Source organism: Stenella coeruleoalba (genome assembly GCF_951394435.1).
Source record: "Stenella coeruleoalba genome assembly, chromosome: 4".
NCBI lineage: Eukaryota > Metazoa > Chordata > Mammalia > Artiodactyla > Delphinidae > Stenella > Stenella coeruleoalba.
In genome coordinates this window covers 125212424-125231452 of record NC_137149.1, presented here as the reverse complement: position 1 = coordinate 125231452, position 19029 = coordinate 125212424, and the positions used below count along the sequence as shown (strand labels likewise).

Here is a 19029-nt window from a genome sequence, read left to right as displayed (position 1 = left end):
AACAGATTCTCATCAATAAGCCGCCCAGACTCAAAATCATGCCTTTATTTTTGGCTGACATGGCATCAGCCCAGAGTGGGAGTTCTGGTTAGTTCAAGGGTCCTCAACTCTTGCTACCCATTTGTATCACCTGGGGAGCTTTTAAAGGATGTCCATGCCCAGACTCCACTCTGGGCCAATTAAGTTTAAATATCTGGGGGGTGTTTGCATTTTTAAAATCTCCCAGGTGATTATAATGGGCTACCAGGGTAGAGAACCACTGGGTTGGCAGATTATGATCAGAAACTGAGAGGCAACAATAGTTGTCACTGACTGATTACACAGCACAGTTAAAGCAATCGTACTGGGATCCTTAGTTGAAAGAAATTCCCCAAAAAAAAAAAGAAAAGAAAGAAATTCACACCTCGGGTGTCTTCACGTGGCCAGCATTTACTGTGCATATACTATGTGCCAGACACGAATCAAAATATCTACACGTATGAACTCACTTTGTCCCCATAGGACCTACGACGTTTTCCCAATTTACAGATGAGAAAACAGGCAAACTGTAGAAACGTGCCAAGGTCACAGCCAAAATGTGGGACAGCCAGGATCGAACTCACGTGTCTAGCACCAGGATCTTAATCCCGACCGCAGACAGATTCCTGATACTGTCATAGGATGTGGTTTATAGTGCCCTAGCTTCAGTGATGAATTAAAAGATTACAGAATATTGGGGAATATAGAACAGTTTCTAATCCAAACGCCTGTGGGGGCTGGGAGATAAGACACTTCACGGGGGTGGACAGATGTACATGCAGACGGGGACACGGCAGCCCAGTGGCAGGAACTGTGGCAGACTGACGAGCACATGCCAGGGAAGGGAGACAGCCGCCACCGACGGCAGCAGATTGTTGCCATGTGGGGAGGTGGCCTGGTGCTGCTTGCTCGTCCAAGTTTTCAGAAGAAGCTGGAAATCTGGATTTGTATGTGAAACCGACCACTTCCAAATGCTGTCTCGAGTTTTTAAACATACTGTATGGGGCAAAACATATCAGTGGGCCACTAGCTTGTGACTTCTAATATCATCCACAACACACACACAACACACACATACAACACACACATACCCCAATCCTTCTTTTAAAATTCTTGAAAAATAGATACATGTATATGTATAACGGAATCACTTTGCTGTACACCTGAACCTAACACAACACTGTTAATCAACTATGCTCCAATATAAAATTAAAATTAAAAAGAACCCTAAATCAGCTAATGTTCTCTTGGTTTGGTCCTCTGCAATTAGAAACAGCAGACCCTGTCTTTCCTTCTTTCTGTGCAAAATGTGAACTATTACCTATGGAACACATAGAAAACCCAATGGAAATTTCCCCTGGGTAATTTTAATCAGTGGACTGACTGGTAAATCAATGAATAAATAAACTTTTATTAAACACTTATTTTCTCATTTGAATCTCAGTGAAAGTCTGGGAATGGACTTTCTATCATGATTTACTGATAGTGATAGATTTACTATCATCACTTTACAGTAAAACCCAGTCAAAATTCATATGATTATTACACAATTTAGATATAATTCAGTCAAATCATACACACAGAGGAACTTGTTCCTCTAGTAAAAGTCTAAAGTAATATTGTTGGCCTAGGAAACAAGTACTTGTCAAGCCCTATTATATAGCCTTATAAAAGAATTTTACCATATCGTATTATTACTCTATGAGATACATGGAAATTCTTTTTAAATAATAATAAACACAGACATCACCAAAAAGTTCTGAGGCAGATATGCCTACAGTGTAATCACAAACTAAGCAAATGGAAACATTTCATATACTTAATAATAGCTAATCTTTCTTGAGCTCTTTCTACAAAGCAGCCACTAATTAGGTATGGCTTTGTGTGTGTACATAATATTGACATTTATATAGGTATTCAATTAATACGTACAATATCCCTATGATATAGGGACTGTTATCACTATTGAAAGATGAGGAAACCAGAGAACAGGGAAGTTAAGTAATTTGCCCAAGGTCACACAGCTAGTTAGTGTCAGAGCTCAGATCTAAACAGCTTGGCAGCAGAGCCTGTACACTGGACCACTACTCTATGACCTTAAAAAGCATGTACGGTCTCCATTTTTTACTTAAGATGTACTGTATACAGTAGACATAGTGAAAAGAGGGCAAAAATCACATGATATTTTCTCTCTCTCGTTACAAAACAACAACAAAAACTTTTAAAAATACACCACCAAAGGAAACCATAAGCAAGACAAAAAGACGACCCTCAGAAAGGGAGAAAATATTTGCAAATAAAGCAACGGACAAAGGATTAATCTCCAAAATATACAAACAGCTCATGGAGCTCAATATCAAAAAAACCCAAAAATCTCAATTAAAACACGGGTGGAAGACCTAAATAGACATTTCACCAAAGAAGACATACAGATGGCCAAGAGGCACATGAAAGGATGCTCAACATCACTAATCATTAGAGAAATGCAAATCAAAACTACAATGAGGTATCACCTCACACTGGTCAGAATGGCCATCATCAAAAAATCTACAAACAGTAAATGCTGGAGAGGGTGTGGAGAAAAGGGAACACTCTTGCACTGTTGTGGGAATGTAAACTGATACAGCCTCAGTGGAGAACAGTATGGAGGTTCCTTAAAAAACTAAAAATAGAACTACCATATGACCCAGCAATCCCACTACTGGGCATATACCCAGATAAAACCATAATTCAAAAAGAGTCATGTACCAAAATGTTCATTGCAGCACTATTTACAATAGCCAGGACATGGAAACAACCTAAATGTCCAACGACAGATGAATGGATAAAGAAGATGTGGCACATATATACAATAGAATATTACTCAGCCATAAAAAGGGACGAAATTGGGTCATTTGTACAGATGTGGAGGGACCTAGAGTCTGTCCTACAGAGTGAAGTAAGTCAGAAAGAGAAAAACAAATATCATATATTGACACATATATGTGGAATCTAGAAAAATGGTACAGATGAACCTATTTGTAGGGCAGGAACAGAGACACAGACGTAGAGAACGGACCTGTGGACACAGAGTGGGGAAGGGGAGGGTGGGACGAATTGGGAGATTAGGAATGACGTATATACACTACCATGCGTAAAATAGCTAGTGGGAACATGCTATAAAGCACAGGAAGCTCAGCCCGGTGCTCTGTGACCACCTAGATGGGTGGGATGGGGGGTGGATAGGAGGGAGGTCCAAGAGGGAGGGGATATAGGTATCCATATAACTGATTCACTTTACTGTACCGCAGAAACTCACACAAAATTGTAAAGCAATTATACTCCAATAATAATAAAAACAAGTCAATAAATAAAATATACCACCAGACAACCCAAGACACTGGCACTACGTAACTTTAGAAAAATCTCTCCCCCTCCTCAAGTACAGCAGCTTGTTTCAAAAGCACAGATAAGCAGGCTGCTGCTGATCTGTCGTGGAAAAGACCATCTTCCCTGGGCTTCTCCGTTCCCCTTTGAAAGCCAACCTCTTCAGAGCACTCCAAACGATTCATCCCGAGACGCACATTTCTCTCACCCTTCGTCTTTTTCCCTTCACAGCTCACTTCTAATGGGGCTCTAACCACTTTTCTGACCCATGGAGAAATTACAGGAAAGAGGGAGAGAGAGAGAGAGAGGGATTATTTTGGGGTTGGCTTTTTCAGGCGCAAGCCTCGGAGAAGGTCCACACATTCCTTCCTTGCTGGGAGATAGAACTTGGCTGAATTTGGAATTTCTTAAAAACAGAAGCAAGAGTACCTAAGCCTTAGTCACTTAAGAACTCGAGGGAGCTTCAGTGGTAGAAGTTTTTTAACAAGAAGGGAAGGGAAGGCTGGAAACAATATCCTTTTTAGGCACACAGAATCTGCTGCATTTACTATAACTCTGGGTCAGTCTGTGAAAAACAGAGTGGCTAAAGGCCTCATGCTGATTTCAGACCGTGGGCGTGTATCACTGTACATTTTATAAAATTAGCTACAGGGCAGCTTCTGTGTATGTGTGTGTGTGTGTCTGTGCGTGTGTGTGTACACAGGCAGTGAGGCTGACTTTTATAAAATAAACAACGATATGCACCCATGCAGCTAAAGATTAGTATCAAGCCGGTCTGATTTTAATTTATGAAACTACCTTGTAGCTACAGTGATTCTATCCCAAGGTGGGTCCTTGGGGAATGATAAAGCCGTCTGAGAGGCCCCTGCTTCAGCACCTAGACATATATACTATTCTCTAATATCATAAAAATGTAATGTACAGATGGAGGAGAGAAATACAAAACTTGCTCCTAAACAGAAGGGGGAAAGCAGCTAGAAACTTCAGCCCATGAAATCTCTTACCTATTTCTAAGGTTTGTGCTTTGCACATTAGTTTCTTATAAAATATGACGAAAGACATTTCAGCTACCATAAACCATAAAGTATTTTGTACACATGGCCCTAGATGGTGTGCATTACTGAGCTACACCTAGAAAGTAGGAAATAGAAAAGAGCCCATCAGAAACAGGACACAGCATCTTCCCTGACAATCTGCATCTCTAAAATGTGATTCTAGAGTGCCTTTACTGAGGCCAAAGCAGTAACGAAATCTGATGGATAAAAAACCAAAAAACAAAACCCCCCCACACGCCTTCCCATCACTAGGCCTGGTCTGGATTTCTTTCAGATAAGAGGAAACTCAAAATCTACTCCTTCACCACAAAGCTCATGGTCTTGTAAAAACCTTCTGCTAGAAAGCCTTTCACGCCCCCAAAAGTCCTATTTTGTAGGTCACACTCTCATTATCTTGTTCTGCGATCAGTCTGATTAAATTATAGAAAATTACTAACACATCACTCAGAATAGAGAGATGAGCTCCAGCCTGTTGTGTTTGTTTTTCGGTCCTCCTGTCCTAATACTCCAGCAGATATTTAAAAAGGAAGAGTGGAGGAGAGACGAGGCAACTTCAAACGAGGAAAGCGAAAGGATATATTAACCTCCTCCCAGGACTAAGCTGCCCTCAGCTTTCACAGAGGGCATTACTGACCAGTCACGGAAACCAAGAGAGCTTTTTCCACTCTGACAATCTGGGCTCCACCATCATTTCCTTCGCACCTTACCATCTTTTGAGTCCAAAGACACCACTCTGCACGAAGTGACCAGGGTTAGTGCTACCGGACGAGTTTTTCTCTTCCGGGGAAACGAAGTCATTCAGACACAATCTGAACTACCGGGATTACTAAATAAACTGCTTTACCTACACACTTCGAATCTGGTCTTTCCTACAAGGACATCTTGACATTAATTAATTAATCCTTGTATTGTAAACCAACTTGTGACCCCAGGAGAAGCCTGCCTGGTTACTCCATCAGTACGACAAGATCCCTTGGCTGTTTCCACAGCCTTTTTGTCTATCTAATTTTATAAGCCTCGCGAGATCAAGACTTTCCACACCTCCCTAGGAACTCTCCTAACAGGCCATTCAAAGACTCTGAAAACTCAAATGCACAGCAAGCTCTAACACTGGCCGAAAGCTGTCCAATTTCTACTTCCCCAACGTGATTTATTAACACCTGGTGCAGGAGACTTGTCAGTTCACACCAGCTGTGTCATCCCCAGAGCGAGATGGCAACACGTAGACAAATTAAAAATCAATTTTTTTATTACAAACTATTTTGCAGCATTAGAAGGAAGGCGATTTTGAGCTATCTTCCTTATTTTAACAGCAAAGCTCAGTGCACCCTACTTACTGTATTAGGAATACATGGATTTCTTTCAGGAGAACAGATAGACACTTCTGCCCAGCATCAAGCTTTGTGGTACCCCAGAACCATCCGAAGTGAAATACTTTTCTATTTCAGATTTTAAAAACTTCCCCATGGTTCCTGTCCTAGTCAGGAGGTACTGTCTGGTCACTGAAAAACTTTAATAAGAATAAGTAAGGGAAAGGGTTCAATCTTCTACCTTCTGTCTTTCAATAGACATAGAAAGACCCATAAAAATATAAAAATAAGGGATCCTGTCTCTTTTCAGTCATCTTGTTTCCCAATTTTACTAGAAAGCAAGAAAGAATTTTTAAAGTTTTGTTCATGCCGAACACAATAACCTGTTCTGGTCTTGACCCGCAACTGAGTAAACAGTGAAAATACTGGAATAACAAAACAACTGTTTTATGAACTTTTCCTTTGTGCTCCCCCTCGGGAATAGGCATCGGGCAGCTTTCCAATGATAAACAGAAGCGAATCTAAACTCATACCCGTTTAGGGGTAAGTTGAAGCTAATGAGGAAATCTTAAAAGTGCTGATGGTACCGATGGTCAAAGGTTTTACAGATGCAACAAACACACCCCTTTCCCTCTCCAGTCTGTGATCCCAAATGGAACGATGTTCACAAAGGGCCGAGCCCCGGGCCTGGCAAACAGTCACCGTATCAGTTTCCCTCTCTTCCTCTTTCTCAGGCTGACAAACATTTTTAAACTCTGCAGTTCGGGATTCTGCTAAAGATAAGCACATCGTATAGCTCCAAGGACCTCTAGGACATTTTTTTGGAACATGGTATCGGACCCCGTTAGTGGAAAGAACTTTTGTAAAAGAGCCATCAATTGCAGCAGAGTCGTATTTAAATCCCAAAATGATAATTACTGCTCTAGGCCAAGAAATAAAGGCTTTAGTTCGAATAATAATTTTGAAATCCACTTCTCAAAAATAGTTTAGGTTTAACACCCTTGGTTGGGGGTCACCTCCGAAAGCTAGCGCCGCTCGCCTTTTTGATTGGCAGCCAGTAGGATCACCATTCAATTCTATAGGACAGTCCATTTGTTTTTCTGCATATGTATGAGGCCCACATAACAAAAACAAACACACACACACTTACTTCAGAGGCCCAGGAGGAAAGGACTGTATAGAATTTTAAATCAGAAATCTAACGCTTAGGTTAGTAGTGTCAGGTTAAAGGCTCGCCCATCCCCAAAGCTAATTCGGTTCTGAACAGTCCCATGGGTGTCTAGTTGAACAGAAGGAGCTAGGAAACCTTAGCAGAACGAAGCCCAGCCTGGGGAATTGCTGGGACTCCGTGCCAGGGGCTGAGGCTCACCCCAGACTTGGTATCAGATAATACCAAGTGCTAGTCTGGATTTCCAGGACTAATCTACTGGAGGGTGGAACTTCCAGGTTCCCTGGTGTCTGTGCTATAGGGTGGGAGGACTGTGGGCTTTGGAGGTTCCCCACTGTGGCTGGCTAGTATCATATTTAATAACACATAGAGTTTATTAGTAGCAATGGTTTATGGGGGGAGGGGTACACAGGCAAGGGGGGGGACCTAAGAGGAAGTGGAAAGCATCCTAAATTTTCTAGAGATGCAGTTATCACAAGTTTCTTTTCTTGTATTCTAATTTGAACTTCTTAAATGGGTTTACAGGTTCTCTAAATTCTAAAAACGTTACATCAATAGTGGCTCTTAAGTACTTGTGTTTACTCAGAAGGCTTTTTGGTTTCAAAAGCAATGCTCCCCATCTCATTCCCCCTCCCACCTTTCCCACCCTGAAACCCACGCATATCACTCCTTTCTTTTATGGAGAAATGTTAAGTCGGCCCCTATATAACTTCTTAAAAACTCAGGATGACAGTCTATCAGAGCAATCAACTCCCAACGCTCTATATTTTAACTTTGATACAAAACGGTTCTCCAGGGAAAGAAAAATCCGGCCGCCCCCCCCCACCGCACACAAATAAACAAACAAATAAACAAAGAACTTAGCATTAAAACTGGAATTTAGGGCTACAATTATATTCTACATTAAATACAAATTAACACTAATTTGACCAAAGTCCACCCCACTGCAAGTTCTTTCAAGACTCACTCAGCACTTAGCAAGCCTTGGGTTACTATGTCTGAATTGCAAAATACACCATTTGCCCAGAAATTGCTCTTAGCTCAAATGCAAACTGCTCACAAAACATGTGTAAACTATGCTTAAAACAGGCAGCACACATCCACAAAAATCCATTCAAACCAAAGGTAAGTGGAGAAAGCTTCACAAATTAGGCTTCTCTTTAAAAACCGGAGGGACTTTTACGGTGTTTCCAAAAGGTTATTGCTTTTTACTTCAGTAAAAGTGGCTTTATGTGAATGAGAGAAAGAGTTGATTTTTTCTTTCTCTTTTTTTTTTTTTTTTAACTTGAGTGGATAACAGTATTCAATTAGAGAACAGGGTGGGAGAGACCACTCTCAAAATATAACTTAATCACCAGGCCCCAGCGCACTGGAGAGGCCCACCAAAACACACGAGCTAAAATGGAGCCTGAATTTCCTCTCAGACGGAGAGGGTAGTCGCACGAGGTCAGGGTCAAGGTCAGCAGCAGGGCAGGCTGCAGCTGCCCGACTGCACTACCCACAACGGGAGGGAAGGCGTTCCATCTCCGTCACAACCGAGCAGATAAATCCCTTCTCCCCTCCTACCCTCCCTCTCACCCCGCCAAGATTTTTTTTTAAGAAGAAAGGAAAATGACCAAATAACCTCACCGCCCTGGTTTTCGCACACAAGCTCATCAGCGCCCAAAGTTGCCATCTAAGGGCAAGTTCGCAGAGAACACTGAAGCCCATTTTGTCCGAGCAGGGCAAGCCTCCCCCGACGCCCCCCCAGGATTCCTGCCTCCTCTCCCTGCCCCCAAACGCCCCCGAAAAGAGCTGGGAACTGCGGCCGGCCGGCCATGTGCACGCACACACTTCCACCAACTGCTGCGAGTTTTCTGTGAATCGCAGCGCGGAGCCTCCCAACTCGCCCTCCCCGACTCCGCCGCCTTCTCCTTCCTCGCACAAAATTTCCCTACACACCCAGGCGCCTGCGAATGATTTTATGTGCATATATATTACATATGTGATATTATCCTCAGAACCTCTAGCGGGCAGGCGAAGAAAGGACTGCACAGGGGCATTTTTTTTTTTTTTTTTTAAAGGAAGGGGAAAAAAAGCACAACCCAAGCCCTGTGCGTCGACTCCTGCGTACCGGGAAGGGGAAAGAAAGAGGAATGTTTGCGGAGCGGGCTGCCTGCGAGTGCCCTTGCTCGCCACTTCGGCCGCGGCCCGGGTGACACGGAGGCACGGGGGCGCCCGGCCCGAGACACCCGCGCCCCCTGCCCGTCCCCCGGGCAGGCACCGCCGCGGAGATTTCGCGAGGGGGAGATCGATCGCGCTGCCTGTCTGCAGCGGAAACGCACACGCTCACACACAACCCCAGCCCGAGACACCATAACCTTAACCCTTCCCCCACCCTCCGTGAACTTCAGGTGACCGACCACGTCGGCCTGACACCCGGGCGGGCGGGCGCTCCGGCTCCGCTCCCGCCCCCAGCCCGGGTTTTGCAGGATCGGGCTCCAAGCAGCGCCAAACCGCCGGGAGAGAGGAGCAGTGCGGGGGGAGAGAAGAGAAATTGACCCTCCGTCTCCCCCGACCCCTCCCTCCGGCGCCTCCGGCGTCCCCTCCTCCCCGTCACCCCGCCCCACGCCTTCTCCCCTGCCCCCTCCTCCCTGCATTCAAGGAGCCGGGCGGCCCCGGGGGATATTTTTAGTTGCTTCTTTCTCCTTCACTTTTAGCTTTAGCAGCATCTCGGAACACTCAAAGCGGAGAAAGATTGGGGGGGGGGGTGTGAGCTGGAGAGGGAGTGGGGGAAAAGTTAAGAGTCTCGCAAAGAAAAGCCGGAGGGAGGGCGGAGAGGGACCAGGGGCGCGGGTGGAGGAGGGGAAGGGGACCGGGCCGTGCCGGCGGTGTGTGTCTCCAGTTGGTGTGTGGCTGCAGCCGGGGAGGGCTGTGATGCACTTTAGTCCTGGACTCTGCTCAGGCTCGCCGGGGAGGGGGGTCTGAGAGCCCGAGTCTCGCCCGGCTCCGTCTGCTCCGACTGACCCCGCATTTTATTGCGGCCAGGAGCCCTGCTCCTCCCTCCCCTCGGCTCTGCAGGGACCTCGCGCGCCGCGAGCCGCCCTGCCTCCTGCCTCCGCCTCGGCGCAGCTCCCGCACCCCACATCCGCCCGCCGCTGCCGGGCCTCGCCCCCAGCCCGGCCGCCCCGCGCCCCCGCGCCCCGGCGCGCCCCCTCGCCCCGGCGCCCCGGGAGCAGCCGCCCGGCGGCGCGTGTGTACCCGTGTGTTTGTGTGCGGTGCCCCCACACCCTCCCAGCCGCTCCCGCCTCGCCCGCCCCCGACTCCCCTCCTCCGCCGCCGCCTCCTCCACCTCCGCCTCCTGCTCCTGCCGCCGCCGCTGCCGCCGGCGGCTCCGGGCCCGACCAGCCCCGGCGCAACCTTTAGCCGGAGACGGACCTCTCCCTGGATCCCGTACTCGGCAGGCGGCCGCGCGCCCTCGCCCCGACACCCCCAAACGCCATGTCACGGCCCCCAGCCCTCCGCGCGCCCCGACCCCCGCACCCTCAGGCACCGGGATCCGCAAGGAATTTCTTGTTTAAAAAGATTCCAACCTCTCCCACCTCCCCTCCACTCCCGATTAAAAAAACCCCGGCATCCACACTACTCCCCTCCTCCCTTCTTTTGCCCCCTCCCCCCAGCAACCCGGAGTGAGGAGGGGGAGGGGGAGGGAAAAGGGAAAAAAGCCCGATCTCAAGGAAAAAAAAGGGGGGGGGGTGAGAGAAAGAAAGAAAAAGAGAGAGAGAATAGAAAGGGCACGGGGCTGATCATCACCAACATGGCTGCCTCAGCATAGACCTAAACGAGGAGTAACCCGGGCTGTGTCTTTGTCAGTTTCACCTCTGTAACCCTAAACTAATGCAGAAAACAACGGAGGAGGCTGCGGAGGGGAAAGAGGAGAGGGAGGGCGAGAAAATGGCACGAGAGGAGGTGGAGAAGGGATGACTTACGTGAGGGAAGGCGCTTGGGCTGCTCCTGCTTCCTCCTGGGCATTTTCCCCCTTTTCTCACATTCTCCTCCTTGGTTAATGTGAGATCAAATAAACCCCCGTGGGGGCAGAGAGGCAGACACTGGCAGGAGCGGGGAGGTAGTTGGGGGGCGCGCGGGCGGGCAGGGGGAAACCCCTTCTCTCCGGTGTGTGCAATGGGTTGAAGCTTGTTTCCTGGAGCCAGAAGAGGGGTTTTCTTCTTTTCTTTCCTTTCTTTTTTTTTTTCCTTTTTTTTTTTTTAATTTTTTGGTCGTGCACCTGGCTTGTCCCCGAGCGTAATATTCTTCAATGGAAACGGATCTAATAGGTGTGAGTGTGTGTGTGTCCTATGCTCGCGTGTGTGATGGGAGGTATAAATAAATGAGTGCCGGTGCGTCGGTGTCTATGGCCGCGCTCTGTGTCTCCGAGCCCCTAACACTAATGTCGGGATCAAAGGGCAGCGGCGGCGGCAGCACAGCTCACAGCTCGCTCTCTTGCTCTCTCGCTCTCTCTCTCTCTCTCGCTCTCTTTCTCGCTCTCTCTCTCTCTCCTCTCGCGCTCTCTCTCTCTCTCTCTCTCTCTCTGTCACACACACACACACACACACACAGAGGCACAGACTGAAGGAAAGAGCGAGAGCTAGACACACACACACACACACACATACACACACACACACACACACACACACACACACACACACACACACACACACACACACAGCAAAGAGGAAGGTGCCCTAAGGCTCACAGGGCGGACTCAGGCTGGGATTTGCAACCTCTCTGTCTGGAAAGAATGGGGGGCGCGCGTGCGGGGGTGGGATGGACTTCTTCAAATTTATCCCGCTATTCGCCAGATCTAAGGGGGAAAAAAGTTTTTCCCACTCTTGAAACAACGATTATTTCATTATTCTTACTGATTTTTCGAGAGAAAATAGGTTTCTCTCGTAACTTTCTTTTGTTGATTAAACTACATAAATTCTTCAGGGTTTTGGCACTCAGAGAATTACTCTCTCACACATTCACCTTAAGTCTGTGGAGGTGACAGTCTTCCACGCACTCTCCAAAAACATTACAATAAAAATAACAAAAATAAAAATTAAAAAATAACATATGGTGACATCAATAACTAGGTTGATGGAATAAGTGCCTCGTTTTGGAGTGTCCAGTGGAGTTAAAACTGGAAAAGGCTGCCTAAATGAAAATTACAGCTCCTTGACAAAGGGGGAAAAATAAGATTAGGTCACCCCTGATGGTCGATTTAACTGCTACATGATACTCCTTCGGCAATCTTGACTTCTGAAATTTACTTTTTTCCCTGCTTTAATGCAGGTATGTGAAGCTTACCCTGAAGCAATTCCAGTTTGCATTGTGAGTTCAATATAGCAGTTTTCATTAACTGATACATACTTTCATTACTTTACAAATCACACATCTTTCTTCAAAGAGAGACATAAAGGGGAAAAATAGAAAAGGACGGGTCTCACTCCAGCACAAAAGGTACTTGGTGAAAGAGGACTGTTCTCTTTGTGACTTGCAGTCATTTGGATAAAAGTTCACTCAGAGGTTGTTAATGATTTAAACTCCAAAACCTGCTACTATAATTGAAGTAAAAACCAGTCTGAAGAAGAGTTGTTTCATAAAACTCTCTTTGTAAGAGAAAACTTTGAACTTAGCCGCATACATTATATGTCATGAGTCAGATGTAGCTAAAAAATAAAAAAGGTGCATTATTTAACTACATCTTCCCTTTTTAGCTTTTTCAGACCTCTGACTCATCATCTTATTATGTTAAATATTTTCTTAGAAATTTTAAAATAGACTTTTTCATCAAAGAAGGTGGAGGCACGACAGAGATACAGAACATTAAAATGACACTCCGTACGCTTACACGGGTAGCTAACGCCTCTTTGAGGTTCTGACTGAATTATCACACCTGGAGTGGTGTTCAAGACAGTCATGGGGGTTAAATCCCTACACACCCCCTTCAAAAATAACAATAAGCTTTCGCATTGCACACTTTCATTGGAGAAGCTTAAAGAGTGTTATATCTCCCAAAAGATGTTTTTCATTGATAGTGAAATCTCAGGGTGAAACCCTCTGTGCCACTCCCCGGAAGGATCTAGCTTCCCAGTGACAGGTAATGCTATCTGACGCAGGTTTTGAAACACCTGCTTGAATTCAATCTAAAACCAAACAGAGAGCAGTCAAGTTTGAAATGGAGCATCACGCTTAAACCAACTCTTCCTTGAAAATTGGCTTAAGTAAACTGGTAGTTAAGTTTCCCCGAGTTCTAATTTGAAATAGAACTACCTTCCAACTCAGATCAAACTCAACTGGTGGCATGATTTTGACTACTGTCAGTAGCATTGGACGTGAAATTAGTGTATGAATGATAAATCAGAGCCTACCATTCTAAACAGAGTCATTGCCCTGAGTGTGTAGCATCTTTAAACCTAACACAAGGTCAACAGAACGGCCACAACACTTCACCATCGCTCCCTCAGAGCCTTTAGCTGGGATATGGAGAACTATTACTCTGCACAGATACACCACTACCTTTTCCTGAACTGCTGACTCTTTCCAGTGCTTAGTACACTATAATTGAAAACACACTTTAAGGATTTCTTCAAAGTAGAGTACATTTCCTGAAACCTTTTAAAGGCACGCAGGCAAATGCTGTCGACGTTTAATTATACAGGTGTTCTATCAACAGCCAAAAGCATTTTTAATTGAATTTGTTCATACCTCTACGTCTTTCCAAAAATTATTTGAAGTAGTACACAACAAGAGAAAATGGAAATAAGGACAGAACAACTTCTGTTTCAATCTCAGCTTGGTATCTCTCTCTGCTACAAAGCACTCTTCGAGGGCACTGGCATCTCACCCTTGATGCCTAGAAGTTTAGGGAACACAAGCTAATTTTAATGCTAGACTAACCTAAAATATTAGGAAGATAAATAGCTGGAGGTTGCTACAATGGATTTCAAAATCGAGTGGATAGATGATTTGGGGAATGCGTGCCATTTGGATGCACGTACCCATGAACTTGGATTACTGTTGACCGTAGTCATTATTGTGGAATATTCTATTTGATTCACCCCCATGGCCCAAGCTTTTGAAAGCATATTTTATCTTAATAATTATAGTACTCTCTCCACCTCCATCTCCGTCACCTCTCAAATGTAAGATTAAGATAGATTTTCTCAAAATTATATATTCTAAGACGATGTGTCATAAACCCTCACTCTCACAGGATTAATTCTATCCTTTCCCAAGTACCACTAAGGGTGGTAGACAGGGGAGCCCCGCCCCCCCTAGAATCGTGTGGGCTCTAGAGGGGTCCTTGAGGTCAAAGTCTTTTCAAAATATTATTTGCTCTTTTATCTGTGTTGACACTGCACTGATGATTAAAAGCAATGGGAATAAAATGATGGCAACTTAGCAGCTCAGATCAAGGCAATGACACCAAAAAAAAAGTATTAGTAGTCATTCTCATCTTCGCTTAAAGAAAGAAAGATTCATTTAAGGATATCCTTGATGGAGCAGTAAAAATTATTAATTTTATTAAATCTCTACCCTTGAGTGCAAGACTTTTAAATATTCTTCGTGACAAAATGTTAGGTACATAGAAAGTACTTCTGCTGCATACTGAAGTACTTCGTTATCTTAAGGAAAATCTCTCGTGAGATGGTTTGATATAGCTGCTTTTTCCATGGAATATTATTTTTACTTGAAAGAAAGACTGACACGCAAACTATGATTATTCAGACTTGGGTATTTCTCCAAAAATGAATGAAGTGAGCCTGGAACTTCCAAGAAAACAATTGGTGGTATTTTTTGGCAATGATAATATTTGTAGTTAGAAGTGAAAATTAGAATTTTAGATAACTTGTATCCATCACTTGTGACTTTAACAGCGTCCTGATACTTACATATGTTTCTGATGAGATTCATAGTGATATTAATGAATGTGACTTTTTGATATTGTGCTGATGTTTTGGAGCTCAATATTTTCCAAATGACCAATACATGATGTTACAAAATCATGCTGTAGTAAACATCTACTTAAAGTACAAGATAAACCAGTGGATTTTAATGTAAAAGTGTAAAAAGTCATTGACGTGGTTTCAAATTCCACACTGTCAGTAACTTTTAAGAAATTAGCACTCACCAAGTTTTGGTGGTATGTCAGAGAAAAATATCTACAATTATCTGAAAAGGCTACTAAAATGTTCCTCCCTTCTTCCAGCTACATATCTGTGTGAGGCTTGATTTTCTTTCTGTATGTCTTTAACCAAAGCAACATATCACAACAGATGGAAAGCAGAAGCAGGTATGAGAATCCAGCTTGTCTTCTAGTAAGCCAGACATCGTAGAGGTTTGCAGAAATGTAACCCAATGCCACTCTTTTCACTAAAGTTTTTGTTTTGAAAAATATAATTATTTTTCATAAAAATGTGTTAACTTGTATTCATTATTGTTATTTATATAGGAATTAATAAATAAATATTTTAGAAATTCCACAGTTGTAAGGTGTAATGCAGTAAACATCAAGTCGTAACCCACATAAACAAAAGTTCTTTGGGGACTTCAATAATTTTAAGAGTATAAGGAGTCCTGATTCCAAAAAGCTTGAGAACCACACTGCCCTAGAAATAAAGAGGAAAAAAGAACTTCTATGGGTGTTTTACTAGTCTCGAAATCCAATTGTAAATATTGGTACACTTCTCAAAAAATGAAGCCCACTTATCTCCAGGAACGGAGAGTTGGTTTTGTGTGTCCCAAGATTGGCTTCTCTGATGAGATTCCTTATGAGATGCAGAGAGGATGTATTATTCAGGGTTCTTCAGAGAAATAAATATTATTCATTCATTTATTTACTTATTTACTATAAGGATTGGCTCATCAGGGTATAGAGGCCAAGAAGTCCCATGACCTGCCAACTGTCAGACAGAGAACCAGGAAAGCCAAGAGTGTAGTTCAGTCCAAGTCAAAAGGCCTGAGAACTGGGGGCGGCTAATGGTGTAAGTCCTGGTCTGAGTCCAAAAGCCCCAAAACCAGGAGCTCCAGTGTCCAAGGTCAGGAGAAGAGGAGAGTTCAAGGAGAGAGAGTGAATTTGCCCTTCCTCCACCTTTTCTATTCGGGCCCACTGTGGATTAGACAATGCCCACCTTCACTGGCGAGAACAATCTTCTCTACTCAGCCCACAGATTCAGATGCTCATCTCTTCTGGAAACACCCTTACAAACACACCCAGAAATAATACCAGCTATCTGGGCATCCCTTAGCCCAGTCATATTGACGCATAAAATGAACTGTCACAGAGGGCAAGTAGGATATTCACCAAGTGCTCTTGGTACAGGCTGTCCAGCCACGTGGAGAGGCTAGTTCCTCTGACCAGAGGGCCCAACCCTCTTCTGACCTCAGACCCCTTAGAACAATAAGACCAGCTCTCTCTCTTTCCCGGGGCCTGAGCTATTAGCCTCGAGAGTTAAAACAGGGACGCTCTTAACTCCCAAAGCCCTCCACGTCTGACATTTTAAATAATGAGTGCCTGTCCCAAGGCAGAGATATGGGTCTGCCATCTCTCCCGGCCTGGACCTCATGTGTTGTAAATCAGTATCTGGTGACGATGACCAGCCATCATGTACGGAGGGGGGGAGGCTTTTGCTGTCATCTGTACATGTGTTCTTAGGAGGCCAGGGCCTGGCTGGGATCTGCAAGTTTTTTCACAACTTGGATTAACCATGATTTCAAAAGTTGCGGATGGACAAGCTTGTGACCTGACAGAGAACCTGGCAGAGGTAACGTTTCTGGGCATTTTGGAGGTCTTCCATCCAAACCCTTGTGCTTGGGATCTTTCCCTTAAATTTCTCCCCCATAGCTCTTCGTCTCGACACCATCTCGGAGTACAGGTGGTATTTAGATTGGGTAAGTTCCTGATCTCCAATCTCTACGATCTATGTTTCCCTCACCTTCCTGTCAGCTGAAATGATTGGCTCACTCAGTCCCTCCTTATTTATTCCAAACTCGAACCCCAACTGAGTCTTAAGCTCCTGTCTCCCAAGCTTCATTTGCTGGTATTCTTAACATCTCTATCAGTGTAGCTTCCCCGGGCCTTGTTTTTTTATCTACATGGATGAAAAACTCCCCTAAGCGGCAGCTCCCACTTTCATGCATTTTTCCAACTGATTTTGTCTGGTCTCTTAATGTACTTCTTTGCTGCCTGACTCAGTCACCCTCTGACCTGCCTCAAATCATACTGCTCTCTTCTTGCAAGACCCCTCATGCCTTGTGGCTTCTCTCACGGCCCCTCTCTGGCTCTGATTCAGTGTCTCTACAATGTCTGTCTTTCCCTTTCTTGATTCTGCTCCCCATCTTCTTCTCCCACTATGGGACACCCACCCAGGGCATCTTGGTAAGGTTGTTTATCCAACTCACAGGTCAAGCAACTCCCTCTTTAGATTATAGTGCTGTGTGGCTACAAGAATTACCAAAACCAGAATGATAACAACACACCCCGATTCATGACTACCGGTGATCAGCAAATAAAATAGGAACAGAAACCTATCAAAAAGCTTTCTGTGGATTTCCCTATACTCTTTCCTCCATGATTCCTATCTCTGTGGTCTGTAGTCACACCAATCTGCCTCCATCCATTTTTTTCCCCAGATTTTATGTAGTTAGATATCTCATGAGAGGAAAGACCAAGTTACCCTGAGCTCCAACTGTGTCTTCATGGTTATTGAGCAGTTGGCTATGCCTTTTCATTGGATTACAAGTCCTTTTATATAAAACAGCAAATGATAATGCCATGGGAATTAGCTATTGTATGCTCCCCCTCTTACATCACTTAATCTTGTACTTTAATATTTTTAATAAAGAGGGAAAAATAAAGCTTCAAATTAGAATCACAGAACTTTATGGTCAGAAGGTACCTTGCAGATCACTTAGTTTAGTCCTGGTATTTCACAGACAAAGAACTAGAGGGACTGAAACGTTGGGTGATTCTTCTAGCTGAGTTCTCACTAGTGACTGCTATTCCAGAAAATTAGAGCTCAAACATAGGATAATGTGAAGGTATATTTGTGCATTCTATTGGATTTAAGTAAACCTACCAGAACTTAGAAACATTTGATTTAGCAACATACAAAATGAGAGAACTGAGTGCCTTTAAATATTGGACCTGGAAAACTCAGCGTAGGTTTGATATTATTTTACTAGCTTCTGGAAGGTTCTTTTAAATATGAATAAAGGGTAGTTATGGGGACTACAAGAAACTTTTTTAAATTACAAAGAAAAATTCACAAATTGTAGAGATAGACTCCATTGAGAATATACTGTTGATAAAAAATTGGAAATCTTCAAAATAAAAGCAGAGCATAAGAAGTATTACACTTCTAAGCAGAAACATTGCAGACATTTCAAAATCAAATGTTTATACCTTCATGAAAAGAGTGCTTATGAAGCCCAACTTCAGATCCCATTCCAGTGTTAGCCCGTGGTACACTTGGCCTTGGCTAATTGTCTTACAGAAGTCTTTCAGTGAGGGTCACAGGTATCTTGGAAGGAGGTCAGTGTACCAGTGCAAATCTATTACCCTAAAAGCAGAAACCATGAGTCACCAACCCAGCACCCTAACGGCAGGTCAAAGGGTCGCTTTCACATTGGAAGAACAGGTTCTCTTACAGCAGCAGCTTCTGAAACCTCATCCTCCCTCCACATTGCATTCAAGGACAATGGGGAAAGTGGAACTTCAGGACCAGAAAAATACCTACTAATTGCTCAAAACAACAGGAAGAAACAGAAAGCCTAAACCACAATACACACACTTGTCCTGACATCTGAAGCTCAACTGGTTCAGCAAGTGTCCTCTCAGTAAACAGACTCTGGTGAATGGATTAACAAGTTCGTGTGGAGTTACACTCTGACGGAGGAGCTGCACCGGGACATTGTATTGTGGGAAAGCCAGGGACTCAGGGAACTGGCTGCCATACAGCTCCTGGCAAAGATGTCCTGAAAAACAGACTACAGGCATCGCAGGAATTACTGAATTTCCAAAGGTCATGCCTCTAGAAATTTGCACCCCAGGAGGTGCAAGCTCTGTTTGTGCCAGGTTGTTTGA

General features: G+C 44.3%; 1 protein-coding gene across 1 annotated transcript in view; it reads right to left on the bottom strand.

Annotated features, from left to right (window-relative positions):
- The window catches only part of ZNF827 (zinc finger protein 827), a gene marked incomplete at its 5' end in the record, with an annotated part of 180073 nt that extends 169145 nt beyond the window's left edge, over positions 1-10928 (bottom strand). Inside the window, one exon of the mRNA XM_079919486.1 lies at positions 10886-10928. Coding sequence (XP_079775612.1) covers positions 10886-10928 — 43 coding nt within the window. The remainder of the gene's footprint in view (positions 1-10885) is intronic.
- Positions 10929-19029: the final 8101 nt, after the last annotated feature.